Genomic DNA, 20,761 nt, shown 5'->3' with positions numbered 1-20,761 from the left:
ATCAAGAAAAGTGCAGGAAAAGTCTTTGAATTTTAGGAATGACATGGTATAGTGTCTCAACTTAAGTCCACAGAATGGACCTTTTTCCAACTTTGGACCTATTTCTCTACATTGGTGCAAGACTTTACAAAGCTCTAGCTTTATATGCTTTCAGGCTCAAATCCAATGGAAGACCTATTTATCTCTCAGATGACCAAGCACATTTTTTTGTGCATTGGCTATGATCCAACGATGTGCACATCCCTGAGTCAGGTGCTATTGTGGGGGAATGCAAAGCTGTGATTAGCCAGGTCCAAGCCATATTGTCAATACTTAAGCACGTGGATTGAGCTTGAGCAAGGAATGTTTTCCCAAAACAAAACTTGGGAAGGGGCTAACAGATGTGCAGAGGAGATAGATGCTGGGCTGTCAAAGAGCAGCTGTATATTATACAACAGAAGTTATTCCCAAGTGTTAGATCACACTGGAAATACACTTACTCATGAATAAATACCCTAAAGTTGTCAAATTCATAAACAGATCTTTGGGAAAAAAGAAATAGTAATCATTGTTATCTTCAATATTTACTACGTTAGTTGAGATTTTAGATTATAGGCTGTCTCATGTTAACATTAAATACTATCATCATGAAAAATAATCACATTGATGCAATCCAAATGGTTTTTGAGGAGATATTATTATGAAAAGACTGAAATAATTGATCTGAAAGCATATTTTCTTTATTGGAAAAGGTATTTTTCAAATGATTCTTACAAAAATATGAAATTGCTGCATTTTATTTTTATACCACAAAGGTAAAGGTGGCTCTGGCCCTATCTGATCTTGTCATTTATACCAAAGCTGAGAAGTTCAGAAGCTTTCAGCATTCAAGACTGTATCAGCAATTTAACGAAAGTAATTCTATTGGGGAGACAGAAGCCCGAAAACTTTTAAGGCTGAGAGGTAAATTCTTATGATTCAAACAGATGAAGTGTTTAAACAACTTTTATTCACTGCCTAAATGTCAAGATTGGTCAATGACATTTATAAAAACGGTATTCTCATAAGCTTTCAACACATTTAATGCAATTTAAAAAGAGGCTATCTGCCTCAGGTCACATGAAGCTTTATTTCACAGAATTTGTTTAATTTTTTTAAGTCATGAAATTTTGTTTGGCAATGTCCAGCATGGACATTTTTGTAGGGAGAGCTCTGGTGAGCAGTTAGTGGAGCAAAGCCGTGAGTGACAATGTTGAAGAGGTAGGCAGAACCAAATTACAAGGAAGTGAACTTTGTCTTAGAATCAAAGGCAAGCAGGAGAAGATTGAAGTCTTAGGAGTCACACCATCCCCTATGTGTTTTTGAAGGATGTCTTTGATAGCAGTGCAAAGGTGAGACTTCCTGTAGGGACATGAGGAAGGCTCATGGTAGAGAGCATGGAGCCACAGTGAACTGTGTAGACCCAGCAGGCACCTAAGATAGACAATGAAATGAACCTAGAACCTGTATGTCCCAGGTGAAGGAGAGCGAGGACGTGCATCTAGGGCAGGCTACCAGACGGCTATACAGAGTGTGTACTGTCCTGGCACGTCTGCAGTGGTGCCGCTGGTCTGCATGGCTTCTTTTTACTGTCTTCTGACTCGTAACCTGAGTTGGAGGATTCTGCTTGCTAGAGCCAAGATGCAAGGTCTTGGAAAGAGGATGGGAAGCAGATCTTACTTACCCTTTTGTTAGACTTGTATGGTTGGGGAATAACCTCAGCTAAAAAAGGGATGGACAGGGCCCCGGGTGGCTCAGTAGGTGAAGCATCTGACTTCAGCTCAGCTCGTGAAACCATGGTTCGCGCACAGCATCAGGCTCTCTGCTGTTGGTTTGGAGCCTGCTTCGGACCTCTGTCCCTCTCTCTTTGCCCCTCTCCCTCTCACGCTTTCTCAAAAGTAAAATTAAAAAAAAAAAAAAAAAAGTAAAAAGGGATAAGCAATTAACTCAGCAGTGAGGTGACTCTCCAAATCCTTCTTTTTTTTTTTTTTTTTTTTTTTAATTTTTTTTTCAACGTTTTTTATTTATTTTTGGGACAGAGAGAGACAGAGCATGAACGGGGGAGGGGCAGAGAGAGAGGGAGACACAGAATCCGAAACAGGCTCCAGGCTCCGAGCCATCAGCCCAGAGCCCGACGCGGGGCTCGAACTCACGGACCGCGAGATCATGACCTGGCTGAAGTCGGACGCTTAACCGACTACGCCACCCAGGCGCCCCACCAAATCCTTCTTAAAAAATACAATCTACCATCTTGTGTAGAAACACCATGACAGGAATATCAGCACCTGCAACTGACTCAAAAAAGCTGTTGGCTATTTGGAAATACAGATTCTGATATATTTCTTGGTTAACCTCTTTGGGCTGGCCACCAGTGCCCAAAGTGTTTTGAGGTATACTTCAGCTCATCTCTTCAAACTGTCTCTAGGTATCTTAGGTCCTTTTGTTTACTTGTTTTTTAACTGTAGATTGTGTCTGAAATAAATTCAGTAGGGCTGAACCACAGTTAACAGAATAGAATTGACTTGAATAGAGTAGAAGAGATGCAATATAAGTAAGTGGGAAACATAATGAAACAATTATATGTGTATATTGTGTGTTGGGTGTCATATAAAATATATTTCTTCCTGTGAGTATTGTAACAGGGTTTAAATTTGAATGACCTACTTTGCTAGCCTCTATTCTTTCAAACTATTGGATGGTTTTTGTTGTTCAAGGGAATAAGACCTCAGCGCACAGCAAAAGTAGTTCTAATTCTCTCACTCTCATTGTGTTAGCCACCTGCTCAAACTTTGATAAGGACTGGGAAGGTCTGAGTCGAGTCATAAAGTTTAGCATCACCGTCTCTTCGGAAAGAGTATAGAGCGTTTTTCTTCCACCAAAATCCAGTAATAAATAATTAATGCTGGGGCGAAGGTATGCTCCAAGAATGTCCATCATTATTAAAAACTTAAATGTCACTAAATTTATAATGCAGAAAAATCAGAAACAACTTTTCATATGAGTGGAGACATTTTAATCATTTAAAAATAATGTAGTAGGTGAATATTACCGAAATGGAATTATTTATTTTTCATACTATTTTTAAGTAAAAAATGGAAGTTTATAAAAGGGAACAAATAATATGGTTAAATAAAAAATAAGAATATACATATGACAATAGAGTGAAAAGATATATACTAAGAAGTTACCTGGTTTTTAATTGAGTGGTGAGATTATATATAGTTTTATTTTTTTTCTTATTTGATTTTCTCATTTATCTAAAATGAACATAAATTGCATGTATAATAACATAGTATGTTTAATTTTTAAAACTCAATTTCGGAAGTAACAAGATGATATTATGTTAAGGGTCTTTAGTGATCATTTCATCTTTATCACTTTGTAGATAGGCAAAATTAAGATCCAGAAGAGTATGGATTTTACCAAAAGATAAACATCTTGTTTAGGGCTGGATAAGGGATCATGATAGTTGGACATACATGATGTATTTATACATGAGTAGCTTAAAATAAACTTTCTCTCAAGGAGTGTGTAACTTCTAAAATTGAGAGCTGATGAAGTTAATTATTATTAACTTCAGTAATTATAATTTTTAACTTGACAATGATTCTATTCTAGTTTGACTATCAAAGGTAGTGGGCCATAGGCAATAAGCATTTCTCCTAATCCTGGTCACCATATTAGCAGGAGTAGTTGTGGGAACAGGATCTGCTTAATGAAAGAATAAAAGCCTTGGAGAAACACGAAACTGTGCTAAAAAATTCAAAGATGTCCAATGGTAAAGGGCATAAACTAGTTCTGAATCTCAAGTGATTTAAATAGAATATATACATATATATAAGCTTATAAAAATATGTAAGTAGAAACATAAATAGAGAGAAACAAATGGACTGTGTGTGGTATGTGTGTGTGTTTGTGCATACGTGTGCGTGAACTCTAAGTATAGACCTTATCTCAGTAAGGAAAACATTTGAAATAATCAGAACTATACCTGACGCTGTGGAGTACTCAACCCTATATATGCTATGTTTTGTCCTGTACATATATTTCTATGATAAAGTTGAGTTTATAAGGAGGCACAGAGATTAACAACAATAACTAACAGTGAAATAGAATAACTATAACATACTATGATAAAAGTTATGTGAATGGGGTCTCTCTCAAAATACCTTATTGTACTGTACTCACCCTTCTTCTTGTGATGATGTGAGATAGTAATATGCCCACGTGATGAGATGAGATGAGACGAGGTGGATGATGCAGGTGTTGTGATGCAGTGTTAGGGTACTAGTGACTGTCTGGTGATTTGTCAGAAGTAGGATGATCTGCCTTGGACCTTGGTTGACTGTGGGTAACTGAGACTATGGAAAGCAAAACCACAAATAAGGGAGGACTGCTGTATTGGGAGGTAGCAGGTTCTCTTTCAGTGGAGACATGCAAACAGACATTGAAGGAATTTGAGGGAAGATGCTGTGGTGGTTAGGGTTGGCAGCTGAATTGAATAACTTTAAGGTCCCTTTCAATGCTGAGAATCTGTTGACTATTCAGCTGGGTTAATTTGGATGGCATTATATCTCTTTATGTGACTTACATGTGATTCTGCCCTAATGTGAAAACCAATGTAAAAAAAAGACAAAATGAAGAAAGATACAAGTTTGTTTTAAAAAATGGATGCATTTTATTTGGTATATGTGCTGTCGAAGCGAGCACTGGATGCATTTTATTTGGGATTTTTATATATTCTTACATCAAAGAAATTAATTTGGATGTGAAAAAATGAAATATATTATTTAATAATTTTTTTCTCAAGTGAATGCTTAGTATACATAAAATTGTCGAATAAAAATTATTAGTTTCTCAATAAGAGTGAATTGCAGCGTCAAAGACCTGGATTTATTTTGATTTCCATGAATTGCAAATATTTTTGCCTAAACAATACATATCAGAAGTACTGAAACAATTCTAGGATTCTATAACATAGAGAGGCATAGCCGTTTATTTAGTTTATCTGAAATCTCTCATGATGTTCTTATATTTTTTTAGCCCACGAGTTTGTTCTTCACACCAGGAGGTTCATTACCAGAATTTATCCCAAAGCAACAAGAACAGACTCCTCTAATTTTAATCCTCAAGAATTTTGGAATATAGGTTGTCAAATGGGTATGTTACACTGAGTTTTGGCAAAAAGAAGATAATAAATTCATTTTATGAATTAATGAACGACTTATGAAAAGAACTTCCCAAGTAGATTTTTTGACCCTGGGTGTTTTGGGGTCAGGCAATAATGATGAATCATTGGTTTCAAGAGCTGAAGTTATTCCTAAATGGGTCAGAGAGGGTAAATCTAAGTGAGAATTAGGCACATGGAAGTTAAATTCATGAAGAGTTAGCATGGGAGAGGTAGGAAGAGAAAAAAGAAATAAAAATGGATGTCAGAGGACAGTGAATATCAAGTTCTTTGCTTGAAAGATTTGCTAAGGGCTTCTTTAAATCAAGTGACTTCTACCATTTATACTTTACACCAGTTCTACATTCACAGTACTGAAAAGTGAATGAGATTGCATAGCTTTGTTATTTGTCTTTACCAGACTTTCCTTATTCCAAATTGATTAGCTGTTATCACACAGGCACTAACCAGTCAGAAGGTACCAGGTGTAAAGCCCTCTGCTCCTGGATTGCAGCAAGGCTCATAGGTTTGTGGACAGAGGGGAAGAGTGGGGTTAGGATTGGTGGGTGAGGGGATGTTAGGGAGAGAGAGGATGGTATTACCAGCCTATATGGATGTATTTTTATTTTTATTTTTATTTTCTTATTACATTTTTTTTATTGTTTATTTATTTCTGAGAGAGATAGACTGAGTGAGAGCTGGGGAAGGGCAGAGAGAGAGGGAGACAGAATCCGAAGCGGGCTCCGGGCTCTGAGCTATCAGTACAGAGCCCAATGTGGGGCTCAAACCCACAAACTGAGATCATGACCTGAGCCGAAGTCAGACGCATAACCAACTGAGCCACCTAGGTGCCCTGGATGTATTTTTATATTTTAACAGCAATTATTGCTCTGCCTGTTTTTCCCTTTCTCTTTAAGTGATAACAGTATCCCTTTGGACCTGAAAGTTTATAAAATATTTGGTGTCTTTTCTTCTGGCACCTAGTGTGCCTATTTTCTCTATTCTTGTATTTCCTGAATGTCATCTGATCTGTACATTGCTATTCTATAATTTATATTGTATGCCAGCTTGATTTTTAAATCAAAGTTATAATTTAAAAATTAAACTTTGAAACTCACCTTTGTAAATTAATATACACATGGCAGGAAGAAATGCTTAAAAATCAGGAATTATTCTGGCTAATGATGCTTGCTCTTAAAATGTTTAGAGATCTAAAATCCATGATTAGGTTTCAGTATATCTTTTAACTGTGTTTATTTAATTGTACCCTCTAATTCCTGACAATATCAAAATACTTTTTGCTCACAGTGGCCTTAAATTTCCAGACACCTGGTCTGCCTATGGATCTTCAAAATGGGAAATTTTTGGATAATGGTGGTTCTGGATATATTTTGAAACCACACTTCCTAAGAGATATTAAAACACAGTTTAATCCGAATAAACCACCAAACCAGAGTGATCCAGTTACACTTACAATAAGGGTAAGATTAATAGCTTTTACTTTTTATGGTTATTGTATAAGCTGGAGAGTATGCATTAATATTTTGAGTTCTACTAATTTCCTTTAATGTCCTTTAAATTTCAGTTGATCTTTTTAGATATTAAAAAGGAGTGGTATTTCAGCACCATTCTGTATCTGAAAATCTTTCTGTTGACTTCTGGCATGAATGATTATCCTGCTTGTGAATAGAAATATTGACGCTGAAAGCTTCTCCTCGCCAAAGTTTTTTTATTCCATCGTCTTTAGGCATTTAATAATGTGATAGAGAAGTCTGAGTTCAGCCCACTAGTTACCCTGTGGATACGCTACTCTCTTCCTCCTTAACTTCACAGAATTTTACTAAAAGATTTTAGGAGCACCTTGCTTTTCATTAATCTCCAGATTTAGACTTCCACAGCTCAGAAGTTTTGCCCCTTGTCTCTGAATAGAGTTTGGTTAGTACTTAGAAACCAAAAGTATGCATACGCTGTTCATGAGTATCTGCCTGCATGTGTACTAATTCCCGTCAACTCACTTTTTTTTTTCTGCCTTTGATTTTCCTCCATATCTGATTTTATTCTTTACTGATTCTAATGTAGATGTGAATTTTTCTTCTGCATCATCGGTTTCTTCCCCTCTAATTTTTATTTACCTCACACTGCTTCCTTTTTATTTCTGTCTGTATCCTAGCGAGCACCCTTTCCCCCTGACTCCTGTCTTGTTATTTCATCTTTTGTTTTATTATATAGTCTGTGTCATTTTATTGGGAGTAAAAGTAGTTGTCTAAAATTTATTGTTTCCATTAGTATAGACATTTTTGAAAACTTTCTTATTCTTCTATAACCAAAGTGCTATATTTATTTCCTTTTTTAAATGTCACTGAATCATCTGAAAAGCCCCTAGCTTTTTCTGTCCATTTAGGTATAAGCAATTCTATTTTAGATTGTATCTGCACCTGTGGTTTGCAACAAATTGGGTGGGTAGGGCTCTTCAGTTCCTGTCTTTAATTAACTAGTTGCTCCTAGAACCATATGAATCATCTCAGGTTCTTTTTTTTTAAGTTTATTTTATTTATTTTGAGAGATAGCACGCACACATGTGTGCTCAGTGGGGGAGGAGCAGAGAGAGAATCCCAACCAAGCTTGGTGCCGTCAGCACAGAGCCCAATGCAGGGATCGATCTCATGAACCATGAGATCATGACCTGGGCTGAAATCAAGAGTAGGACCCTTAATCAACTGAGCCACCTAGCGCTCCCCCCCACCCCATCAGGGTTTTTGTGTCTCCTGTTCTCACTCGGGAGTGTGTTGGCTGTGCTGGCTGATGAGAGCTTGCCTTCTCTGGTTCCCTGGCTGTCAGAGTGCAGGAAATGCTATCACCCAGAAGGCATGCCCCCATAAGTCTTCCTCCCTTGGCTCCTTCCTCTACGGTCCTGATGTCACGGGGCTTGGGGGACTATTTTCATCCACTTCAGGCTCTAGCCTTTTTGTCCCAGCTGAGAATGGAAACTTAAGAGATGTTGCCGTTTTCCAGAGATGGAGGTGGAAAGAGAGTATAGCAAAATTGAATGAGACAGAAATGATCCTGGCCACTGCAGCAGATAGTGGCAGCAAATATATATATACAGTAGCTATATATAGACTATATAGTAGTATAGTGCCAAAGTATGTAGTTGACTTTTTTCTTGGTTGTTAGGGATTCTGAGGCTCTAAAGTAAGGGCATACGGTAGCTAGGTAGAAACTGCCTTCAGCACTGATGCAGCCCCAAATCAATTAGTTGGCACTCTTTCTAGGATCCAGCAAAATATTGTCCATTAAACTGCCTTTGCAAATATAACTTTGGCATTCTTTTTGTATTTTTTAATACAACAATCTAAAGGTTAGTAAATTTTTCTTTTACTTTTTCGTTATGGTGTTAGCTGGAAAGTATACATTAATATTTTAACTTCCGTTGATTTCCTTTAATGCCTTTTAAATTTCTGTTGATCTCTTCAGCCTCAATAGGTGGGCGGTATTTCAATCTCTTTCTACATCTGAACCAAGGTCTCCCTGTTGCCTTTTTGCATGAATGAAAAAATGCAAAAGTCTGCATTGTTCTAAACACCTAGTCTAGTAATTGTCATTGCTGTTCCAGTGAGAAAAAGGGATGAATCAGCCGCTTTGTGATCTATTCCTCACAAATCTGCTTACTGTGCTGGGGCTTTCCTATCTCTTCCTACCTGTCTCCGTCTCAAATGATTCTTTCTTGTTCACATTTGTGGGCTCCTCTTCCTCTACCCAGCTCTGAAATATTTATATTGCTAAGGCTTTTTCTTAATCCTCATCTCAAACTATTCTCCTTGTGTCCTTTTATATACATTCATGGTTTCAACTGCCAACAATGCCCAAATCTAATCTGACTTCATTTCTGGAATAAAGGAATATTTTAAATACCTTAATTAGCATCCTTACCTGTTTAATCCCTGTTCTGTCAAACTTAAAAATATTAAAGGCTGAACACCCCTGCCCGGTCCAATCTTATTTTCTTTAAAGGTCAACGAACTTAGTCGAATTCATTGTGTCAATTAACTCAGCCTACAAAATTGGGAACCATTCCTCTCTTTCCACATCTTTATCAATTACTGTGTTCAATCCATCTCTAAATTTCACTGATCCTACTTCGAAATATCTTCCTTATCCAATCTCTTGGTCTGATGCCATATGCTACTTTTTTTTTTTTTTTAAAGAATTTGTTACCTGTCATCACATTTATTCGTTTGACCTTCTAAGGGGTTTTCACTTAGCCTGTCTCAGTCCTCCTGACCCATCTTCCACAAGTGGCCCAGAGAGATTGTGCTCCGTACTAATCTCATCATGCCTACTTAATATTTCTTTATGCTTCCTGCTTGCTTTCTTAGTTGGGGCTTAGCCTAATTCTCCAGCCCCACTTCTCACCACTTCCAGTCTTGTAGCTTTTTCTGTAACCATATGGAAGCCTTTTCTGTCCACATGCTACCTGCATGCATTGCTTATGCTTTTTCCTTTGGCTGGATTATTCTTCCAGCTTTCACCTGCCTGTTGCCTTCACACTTATTTTTCAAGATTTACAGGGTCACTTATTTTTGGAAGTTTTTTTCCTCCACTAAATTAGTTACGCTTCTTTTTGTAGTTTTGTTTTTCCATAACACCCTATACATGCATATACTAGCCATTGTATTATACAGGCATATGTCAGAGATATTGCAGGTTTTATTCTAGACAACCACAATAAAGTGAATATCACAATAAAGCAAGTCAAATGAATCTTTTGGTCTCCCAGAACATATGAAAGTTATGTTTCTACTATACTATAGTCTATTAAGTGTGCAGTAGTATTCTGTCTAAAAAAATGTACGTACCTTAATTAAAAATACTTTGTTGCTAACAAATGCTAACCATCATCTGAGCTTTCAGCAAGTCAAAATCTTTTTGCTGGTGGAGGGTCTTGCCTCAATGTTGATGGCTGTTGACTGATCAGGGTGGCAGTGGCTGGAGATTTGGGTAGTGTGGTACTGTTCCATCAGCTAAGTTGATGTAATATTCTAAATCCTTTGTTGTCATTTCAACAATCATCACAGCATCTTCCCCGGGATGAAACTTATCTGTTCAAGTTTTATCATGAGATTGGAGTAATTCAATCACATCTTCAGGCTCCACTGCTGATTGTAATTCTCTTGCTGTCTCCACCACATCTGCAGTTGGAACACACACACATTTATTAGTTTGCTGATTTACATGGGCATGGTTTGTGGCACCCCCAAATAATTACCATAGTAATATCAAAGATCACCGAACACCGATCACTATAATAATATAATAATAATAAAAGGGTTTAAAAGTGAGAATTACCGAAATGTGACACAGAAGCATGAAGTGAGCAAATGCTGTTGGAAAACTGGTGCCAATAGACTTGCTCGATGCAGAATTGCCACAAGCCTTCAATTTGTAAAAAATGCAATATCTGCAAAATGGAATAAAATGAAGCTCAATAAAACAAGGTACCCCTGTAATTGTTTATTTACTTGTACTTGTCTTTCTCCCCCCCTTGTCTGAAGGCCCTGTAAGGATAAGGACTGTTTCGTGCAAGTCTTATCCCTAGTGCCTGACACAAAGTATATGTTCAATATATGCAAATTAATTGAATGAATGACTTCTTTTTCAAGTTAAGAATAGTAAAGAGAACATATGTGCTCTCTGATTGAGAAAGAGAAGATGGAAGATGGCTAGTATGCATGGATGTTTACAAATGCCACCTGTTTGCTTCTGAAGGTTCTCATGTAGCGACATAAGTGGCATGATGTAAAACAGGCACGATTAATGATTTTCCCAGGAAACTGCTGCCATAGTCATGTGGGTCTTTCTTGCTTGCTTTGATCATCGTAGAGAGCTTTGTGATTACAACTTGTGCAAATTGGGGAAGGCATGACTCAGGGTTCAAAAGGCATAGTTTTGCCATTTGCTTTATGTCCCCGATAAAGACATTTCAACATTTCTGGTTTAATCTTTGTCATCTCTCAAATTAAGAGTTTCAGATTAGGTCAACCCTTTTCGAATTTATAAAAACAATGCAACAATTTTCCAAGTTCAAAGTCTGATGCATAAGGCCAATAGATGAAAGCAGAGGTGTTCTTGTTGACCACTAAAGGTCTTCTGTTTGACATTTGTCTTCTGTGGTGGCCCCTGAAAGGGCTTCTGTGAATCAGAGTGTAAAAATTATTTGAATAATAGTTTCTAAATTCTCTGTCAGTTCTCATATTCAATTATTATTATTATTTTTAGTGAGATGATTTTTTTTTTTTTTTTTGGTGTGATGTGCACTAAAAGCTGAACTTTTCCATATTGGCAAGGGTCTATTACCTGCAGAGGGGATATTCAGCTGGTAGGCTCTCGTGTCAGTGTGCTAGTTGTTTATGGTCAATGTTCTGTCTAGCTAACCTGGTGTCTAATTTATGCTGGTCGATCAATGCCCATTCCATACTAGTTGTTAAATATTTGCACAGTCACCCTGGTTTCCAGCTAATGTTTAAATGTGTAGATGTAGGAAAGGAAAAATTACACATTGGCACTTTTTCTGTTTCTTTTTTTTTCTCTTCCTTCTTTCATTCCTTCTTTCATTCTTATTGAAACTTATTTATTTGTTCCTGTTTATTATAATCTTCAGAAATTAAAATTATGCCTCAATTTTTAGGTTAGTACATTTTACAAATGAATACACTTGAATAATTGTCTTTTGTTTGGACTTTGCTCCTTAAAGTAAGACAAAACTTAGCTTCAACAGTTAGTTTGACTAATAAAGGGTTAAATAAAACTATGATTAGTTTAAGTGTTCTGATACCCAGTTCTTAATATACATATGAAATCATTGATTTTGTCAGACTCAGGTTAGTTATGATAATATTGACAACAAGAGATAATATAAGATTTTGTGATAAATTATCCAAACATATAAATTATACTATCAAGAATGCTATCATAGGAAATTATGCAGTGTTTTTTCTTACATTTCAGAAGTAGTATTAATATTGTTTCTAATTTTTGGCTGTAGACAGACAATATGAATTTCAAAATAGTTCATGTTATCAGAGTAATTCAGCCTGGTTTACAGTAGACTGTGATTATAACAATACTTTTAAGCAATGGCTTTTAACAGCTATAACAAATACTTTATTTGATTTATTTTATTTTATTTTTTAACATCTATTGATTTTTTGAGAGAGAGAAAGAGCTCAAGCAGGAGAGGGGGAGAGAGAGAGGAGACAGGATCTGAAGCAGACTCTGTGCTGACAGCAGGGAGCCCGATATAGGGCTCAAACTCATGACCATGAGATCATGACCTGAGCCAAAATCAAGAGTCAGACGCTTAATCGACTGAGCCATCCAGGCACCCCCAAAACATATACTTTAAAAATAAAAATATACGTTGAACTATAAAACTCAGTGTGAATTCTACTATAATTATATAGTGAAATTAGAATAATGTAGACATATTCCTAGTATTTACCTATTGATGCTTGAGGATAAAAGGGTTAAAGTTTAAACTATACACTATATTCCACTCTTAATTTTTTGTGGGAACTGAGAGTCTATAATCTTTTCTGAAATACATGTTTTATTTTCAAATTACATGACCGTACAGTTTGATATCCTGCTAAATTTCTGTGTTCAAATACTTTTGTGCAGCTCATCAGTGGTATCCAGTTACCTCCCAGTAACCATTCATCATCTAACAAAGCTGATGCATTAGTGATTCTAGAACTTTTTGGTGTTCCAAATGATCAAACAAAACAGCAGACTCGTGTCATTAAAAGAAATGGTAAGCTCCTAACATATTTTATTGAACTTCTACTGGATTTCTTGCTGGAAAGCTTATAATTTGTCTATTGATAGAGTTTTGATACATATTTATTAATCATAAGGCCAGGGCTTTGCATTAGGTTTAAGGTGACCAAAGTGTTATATACAGCAAAAACAATTGGATAATGATTCAATGTATTGTTCAGATATGTTTTCAGATTACAGATACAAAAATTTATCTGGTCCGAAAATTGCTGCTTTTTTTTTTTAAGTTTATTTATTTATTTTGAGAGAGAGTGTGAGCAGGGTAGGAACAAAGAGAGGGAGAATCCCAGGCAAACTCCATGCTATCAGTGCAGAGCCCGATGTGGGGCTTGAACCCACAAAAAAATGAGATCATGACCTCAGCTGAAATCAAGAGTCGGATGCTTAACCGACTGAGCCACCCAGGCACCCGAAATTACTGCTTTTTTACACTTTGACCTCCTTTTTATGTACCATATTGCTGAATTCAAGAGACATTTTGATGGCTGCAAAGCTGCTTAGCTTCTAGACTTTGTGTAAAATAAAGAATGTACGATTGTTCTGATACAGCATGTTACCCATTTTTACTTCGCTGTTTGAATTATTTTAGATCAAAGGTCTGTGACTTCTGGCTCTGGCTAAAGATGCCATAGAAACCCACTCATACAATATTTGGATTCATAAGTCAGTCATTTTTGCCAGAAGGGAAATGTAGAAATGGAAGTGACTTGGGTAAGATTTTCAGTTCTGCAATCCTGTGATATTTTATGTAATACAGTACTGATGTTGTCACTTCTTGGTTGAGTTTGAAACCATTAAGGACATTACAGTGTAGATTCCTGGGATTGACCTTTAGTCTGGATCACCTTGGAGGAGACCTTGGAACTGATTCGTGAGTCTGTAATTTTCTTTGAGTGGGTATTCCCAAAGTACAGTGGGCTTCATTTCAGAGTCTGAAAGTACGTACCAGATTAAATGGCACTGACAGAAAAACAGGTGCAGTTTTAACACTTTTTTTTTTTTTGGGTGGGTCATCTCCAGTAATATCCACCATCTGCCCCCTGCACTGACACCCCAAATACTCTTCCAGTGTGGCCCCTCATGCAAAGGGCATGGAAAAAAGATGTGGGGAGTTTTGGTTACTTCATCATAGGTCGTCGATGGGAAGGGATATTGGTGATGACCTGCCGCCTTATTTGTCATTCCTCAGAGCTGAAGGCACATTACAATGGATTTGTCAAGAAATGGTAGCCGTTTATGTCAGGAAGCTTATAGTAACCTACCTCTTGTTCTCTTCATCCCCATACTTGAATCTTCATGGCAAGATACACAGAACATTTATTTATACAGCACACCCCTTATAATGTGTTTCTAGCTCCCATTAGAATTTAGATTACGTCCTGGGTTTTATGGAAGTATTCCTGTGAAATTAAATTTGGTGTATCTAACATTACTGAGCCTGTTTTATTGGAAGTCTGATGCTAAGTATCAAAAAACTTAAGATCTCTACTTATTAAAGGTATTATTATTTATGTATGTCCCAACTAACTCTATTTTAGATAGTTTTCAGTTCAGTATGGGACATGAGATACAATAAAACTATCACGATAGAGTCATTAGTGTTTTTTTTTTTAAGTTTATTTCTTTATTTGAGATAGAACGAGAGCGTGCAGGGGAGGGGAAGAGGGAGAGAGAGAGCAGAGAGAGAGAGAGAGAGAGAGAGAGAGAGAATGAATTCCAAGCCGGATCTGTCAGCCAGACACAGAGTTTGAACTCACGAACTGTGACATTATGACCTGAGTCAAACGCTTGACCAGCTGAGCCCCCAGGTGCCCCAAGTCATTAGCGTATTAAGGAAAGTACAGAGAATTGTAGTGGAAGGGGCACATTTGGAGATGGTTTTGGAGAATGAATCGGATTTTTTTCCCAGAGATTGTGGATGAAAGCATTGCAGGCAAAAGGAATAATATGCACGCTAAAACCTGGAGAAGACTAGCTTCAAACACACTAGGTGAAAGTACTGAAGTTTAAAATGGGTGAAGTACAGGGTACTTAAGAGGGATTAGTGTAAGATAAAATATAAAAGTTAGGTTGGGAATGGTCATGGAAAATCATGAAAGCCATGATGAGGTGTTAGGTACTTTCTTTTCTGTGTTGTATGTAGAAAATGAATAGAATTAAAACTCTTAAGCAGGGATATAACACTAATATAGTTGAGCTTTAAGGAGATTATTTCTACAGATTAGGCAGGAAGACGTGTATGTGGGGGAAATGAGGAATACAAAATAGAGTCAGGATATGATTTCATGGCTAGAGGATGGGGAATTCAGGCCAAAGAAGGCACAGGCATCAGAAAAGCAATGGAGGACTTATGTGAGGAAGACTAGCGGGAGTAAAAGTCTAGAAAGCTGGACAAAGGAGGATACTAAGGTGGCTTAGCTGCTAGAGTAATTGTGGTGTAATAAGAGACATGAGAGTGGAAGGAAAAAGATCATATTTGGGTAAGGTGTGGAAGCAATTCTTCAGTTTTGGTCATGCCAGAGAAAACTGTAACTATCAAATTTGGTATCCTGATTTACTTCCCTTCTTTCCTCCTTCCTTTTCTTTCTTTCTTTTTTTTCTTTCTTTCTTTCTTTCTTTCTTTCTTTCTTTCTTTCTTTCTTTCTTTCTTTCTTTCTTTCTTTCTTTCTCTTTCACAAATAAAAAGACCTTCTCATAGAATACATATGATATATGTGAGACAGAGAAAGGGAGACTGTTTATAGTGAATTAGGGTTGGAGGAGGAAGATAAGTCAGTTTAAGAATTTTGTGCAGACATTTTGCAGTGTGTATAAAGAACTGACACTTAGACCTGCTCCTGTACTCTATGGAGTTTTCTCTTTTCTTTTTATTTATTTATTTATTTATTTATTTATTTATTTATTTATTTTTTAATATATGAAATTTACTGTCAAATTGGTTTCCATACAACACCCAGTGCTCATCCCAAAAGGTGCCCTCCTCAATACCCATCACCCACCCTGCCCTCCCTCCCACCCCCCATCAACCCTCAGTTTGTTCCCAGTCTTTAACAGTCTCTTATGCTTTGGCTCTCTCCCACTCTAACCTCTTTTTTTTTTTTTTTCCTTCCCCTCCCCCATGGGTTTCTGTTATGTTTCTCAGGATTCACATAAGAGTGAAACCATATGGTATCTGTCTTTCTCTGTATGGCTTATTTCACTTAGCATCACACTCTCCAGTTCCATCCATGTTGCTACAAAAGGCCATATTTCATTTTTTCTCATTGCCACGTAGTATTCCATTGTGTATATAAACCACAATTTCTTTATCCATTCATCAGTTGATGGACATTTAGGCTCTTTCCATAATTTGGCTATTGTTGAGAGTGCCGCTATAAACATTGGGGTACAGGTGCCCCTATGCATCAGTACTCCTGTATCCCTTGGATAAATTCCTAGCAGTGCTATTGCTGGGTCATAGGGTAGGTCTATTTTTAATTTTCTGAGGAACCTCCACACTGCTTTCCAGAGCGGCTGCACCAATTTGCATTCCCACCAACAGTGTAAGAGGGTTCCTGTTTCTCCACATCCTCTCCAGCATCTATAGTCTCCTGATTTCTTCATTTTGGCCACTCTGACTGGCGTGAGGTGGTATCTGAGTGTGGTTTTGATTTGTATTTCCCTGATAAGGAGCGACGTTGAACATCTTTTCATGTGCCTGTTGGCCATCCGGATGTCTTCTTTAGAGAAGTGTCTATTCATGTTTTCTGCCCATTTCTTCACTGGGTTATTTGTTTTTCGGGTGTGGAGTTTGATGAGCTCTTTATAGATTTTGGATACTAGCCCTTTGTCCGATGTGTCATTTGCAAATATCTTTTCCCATTCCGTTGGTTGCCTTTTAGTTTTGTTGGTTGTTTCCTTTGCTGTGCAGAAGCTTTTTATCTTCATAAGGTCCCAGTAATTCACTTTTGCTTTTAATTCCCTTGCCTTTGGGGATCTTTTCTTTTTTTTTTAAATTAACTTATTTATTTTGAGTTAGAGAGCATGAGTGGGGGAGGGGCAGAGAGAATGGGGGACAGAGGATCTGAAGCAGATTCTGTGCTGATAGTGGAGAACCCGATGTGGGACTCGAACTCATGAACCATGAGATCATGACTGAGCCAAAATCAAGAGTTGAACACTTAACTGACCGAGCCACCCAGGTGTCCCAGAATTATTTCCTTTCTTAAGGCAAGGTAATACATTCATTATACCCGCGTGAGTCAATTGGTTTAATATTTTCATGGGCATAGACAGTATTCTGGATCACTCTCAGGTAAATGTGTGCTTGTTGACCACAGATGTACCACAGAAAACAAATTCTTTACAATTTGTGACAAATTAGTCACAAATTCTTTAATGCTTCTGCAAGGGTGACCTAAAGAGCAAAACCTATTGACATAGCAGGCATAGCATTACCTTTGTACATGAAAACAATATTATTTCACCCTGAACCTTTGAGTCTTTATTAAGTAGATTTTATATTTTATTTGGATGTGAATTTCTTTTTTAATTTTTATTTATTTTTGGGAGACAGAGAGACAGAGTGCAAACAGGGGAGGGGCAGAGACAGAGGGAGACACAGAATCTGAAGCAGGCTCCAGGCTCTGAGCTCCAAGCTGTCAGCACAGAGCCTGATGCAGGGCTTGAGCCCACAAAGCATGGGATCATGACCTGGGCTGAAGTCGGACGCTTAACTGACTGAGCCACCCAGGGCCCCCGGATGTGAATTTGATTCCATTAAATTACACTTAAGAATTGGATGATTTGGGTCATATCGTGATGGATTTCTTATTTGGCAAGAAATTGTTGTTTGGGATGATTTATTTTGCTAGAGATCTAACTTACTCATCAACTTGGGACTTTAAAGTGAGCACTTAGTCAAAAGAAGGATCAAAGGCTGGCTTTGGAGCACTTAGCTCTTAGGCCAACAACTGTCTATGGGGTTCTTCCCATAATAGGAACTGCTATAGAAAAATTATGTTATTTCATGTATTTGTTACTGAAATGCCCAAACATAGCATTCATGTTGCTTAATGAAAAATTTCTGCTCTGAAATCAGACTCCATTTGTTTGAATTCCTGTCCTGCCACTTAATGACTATGTATGTGAAACCCTGAGGAAGTTGTGTAATATATTTCTGGCTCAGTTTTCTCATCCGTAAATATGGGTTGTAATAACCCTGATGGGTTTGTGGTAAGAATTAAATGACATTATCTACTTAAAGTTCTTATATTGCCCAGCAATACTAAAGACCCAATAGTTATTGCTACTGTCATTATTATTCCTTTCTCATTGGATGAGTGAAAAATTCAAGTGCTCTAAAACATAAGCTATTAACATTACTAAGTGTTGAAAAGAAAAATTTCAGAGAACAGCTATTATGTATTATTCCCTAAAGAACACGTCTATGATTCTTTGATTATATCTTCCTTTATCTTTCAGCTTTTAGTCCAAGATGGAATGAAACGTTCACATTTATTATTCAAGTGCCAGAATTGGCATTGATGCGTTTTGTTGTTGAAAGTCAAGGTTTAATAACTGGAAATGAATTTCTTGGCCAATATACTTTACCAGTTTTAAGCATGAACAAAGGTAATATTCCTAAAAGTAACAGGATTGTGATACCAATTATAATTTAAATTTACCAAAGACACACATTGATATACCAAATAGCTCTATTCATGAGAGTCAGATGTAAAGGAAATTTTATGAATTGACACACATTTTCTCTCAGTGGAATTATAGAAATGTGTTTTCACATGGAAGGTGGGGTTGTGGTTTGGGATTGCTGGGAAGACAAATTAGACCAACTTGGTATGTATGAGCATTTCTTCACATGGATCATCGCTCTTTTGTTTCAATTAAGAGTAGTCATGACTACCACAAAGAAATAAAGGATGGGAATCAAAGAGAAGGGACAAGCAGTGACTCATTCTTCTACCCAAGGAGAGACTGGGAACCCAAGACAATCCCTTCTTGACTCTTTTCAGGGCTGCCTTTATGTCGTAGTCAGCTTGCTGGGGTGATTTATACTCTGCTCCCAATTAACTCATCCCAACGTGTTTGTGTTTACTTCTCTAACACCATCTGAGCTGTACCTTGGAAACAGAGTCTGAAGCAGAAGGGTGGTGGCTAATTTAGCACACTGCACTTTGAGAGAGAAGAAGTGTGAGCTGTGTGTTCAGCGTTAGGCAGTAAGAAGTCAAAATAGAAGCTTCAAATATTTTATAGTTTGTGGGGAATTAACACGCAAGATGAATATAACTATGCTGTCATAGTTTTTACCTATGCTTAGTAAAGATAATGTTCTTTCTCAGCAGCTCTATCGGGAACACTGCTAATTTATCTTTATTGTTCTAATTAGCTCTGATTCCTTTTGCAGGTTACCGTCGTGTTCCTCTGTTTTCCAGAATGGGCGAGAGTCTTGAGCCTGCCTCACTGTTTATTTACGTTTGGTACGTCAGATAGCAATTAATAGCACCTGACATATCATTAGCTATACATCGTAATAAAACAGCCAAAATGAATGTCTATATCTTTTTTTTTAACATGAAGCAAAATAATTATTTGCAAAAACAGAAATATTGAGCAAGTTCACCTGTAACGCGCAAAATAGAATGGTGGAAAAAGGAGAACCAAACCTTCAGAGGTTCGCAACAGTGTGGCATTCTTGTCAGCCAGATTTTCCTGTTCCTCTATTGCTGAAGCTGCTCTTGCCACCTGCTTGTATCATTTTAAATTGGTAGAACTTACAAGCTCTTAAAATATGTCTGATTATATAAGATATGTTGGCAAATATTTATCAGTAAAAAGAAATGTGAAATCTAAGAGTGTTTTAACTTCTTGACACCCACTACTGCAAGTGGTAGTGAAAAGGAATTAGATTCCCAGGTGCTTTGTGCCCTTTTGTATCCTAGACAGTAATTAGCCCCTGCCTTCTCGAGCTAGTTCTTAGATGCTGTGCATTGGATTTGGTACCCTGTAATTACACAGACATTTTTATGAGTGTATATGAAATTGATTTGCAGTCAAATGGAATTCAATCTCCATACCTGTAAAAGAGATCTACTACGTGGGCTTCTAGTCTCTGAATTCTAATCTCTGAATTAACCCACAATGTTTCTGAATCTGTGCTAAATGTACTTTGAAGGTTGTCTCTTGGTCAGAGATGGGATTCCTGTGCTATTTCATAGGCTGGGCTTCTCACCATCAGCAGGATTTTGATTTACTAAATGATATATGGAGAATAATACAGTTTCTTATGAACTCTTCTTCAAAAAACAGGCATATTAATACTTATCCTACTGCATTGTTGCATGGAGTGAGGCGAAAGTACCTAGCACAATTTTCGACTGATTAGGGGACCCTGATAGGTATTTGTTGAAATTAAATCTGAACTTATAACTAAAATCACAAATGATGGTTTGAGGTGTTTACTAATGTATTATCTCTTGCTGGCTAGAAAAATAAAAAATAACCCATTTACCATATTTTACTACTATGACTTACCCTCAAAACCAAATATTTAAAATAATAATGCCACCGGGAATTCAAATACTGAAGCCATAAGTAGTAAGAACTGTCCCAGTACATCATCATCAAGATGCTCTCTTATACAGTTTCTAGATTTAAGAGTGGGGTACACTCTTCCCATAGGGGGGCACAGCCACTTCCCAGAGGGATGCTTTTTATTTTGCTAGATAAGAAAAAGATCTCGTT

General features: G+C 37.2%; 1 protein-coding gene across 4 annotated transcripts in view; it reads left to right on the top strand.

Moving 5' to 3' along the window:
- Positions 1–19,569, top strand: part of PLCZ1 (phospholipase C zeta 1) — a 47,054-nt gene extending 27,485 nt beyond the window's left edge. For 2 of the 4 annotated variants that reach the window (XM_081796119.1, XM_081796117.1), the window contains 6 exons: positions 795–942; positions 5,062–5,178; positions 6,494–6,666; positions 12,863–12,995; positions 18,485–18,634; positions 19,425–19,569. In XM_081796119.1, coding sequence (XP_081652245.1) covers positions 795–942; positions 5,062–5,178; positions 6,494–6,666; positions 12,863–12,995; positions 18,485–18,634; positions 19,425–19,510 — 807 coding nt within the window. In that variant the 3' untranslated portion in view covers positions 19,511–19,569. Of the gene's footprint in view, positions 1–794; positions 943–5,061; positions 5,179–6,493; positions 6,667–12,862; positions 12,996–13,610; positions 13,733–18,484; positions 18,635–19,424 lie in introns of those variants that run through there. The other 2 variants (XR_014137922.1, XM_081796118.1) reach the window with 2 other exon arrangements.
- The last annotated feature ends 1,192 nt before the right edge of the window (positions 19,570–20,761 follow it).

The sequence above is a fragment of the Panthera onca genome, chromosome B4, assembly GCF_046562875.1.
Source record: "Panthera onca isolate mPanOnc1 chromosome B4, mPanOnc1 haplotype 2, whole genome shotgun sequence".
In the NCBI taxonomy this organism is placed as follows: Eukaryota; Metazoa; Chordata; class Mammalia; order Carnivora; family Felidae; genus Panthera; species Panthera onca.
The sequence above is the reverse complement of the archived record's forward strand: the minus strand, read 5'-3'. Positions and strand labels throughout refer to the sequence as shown.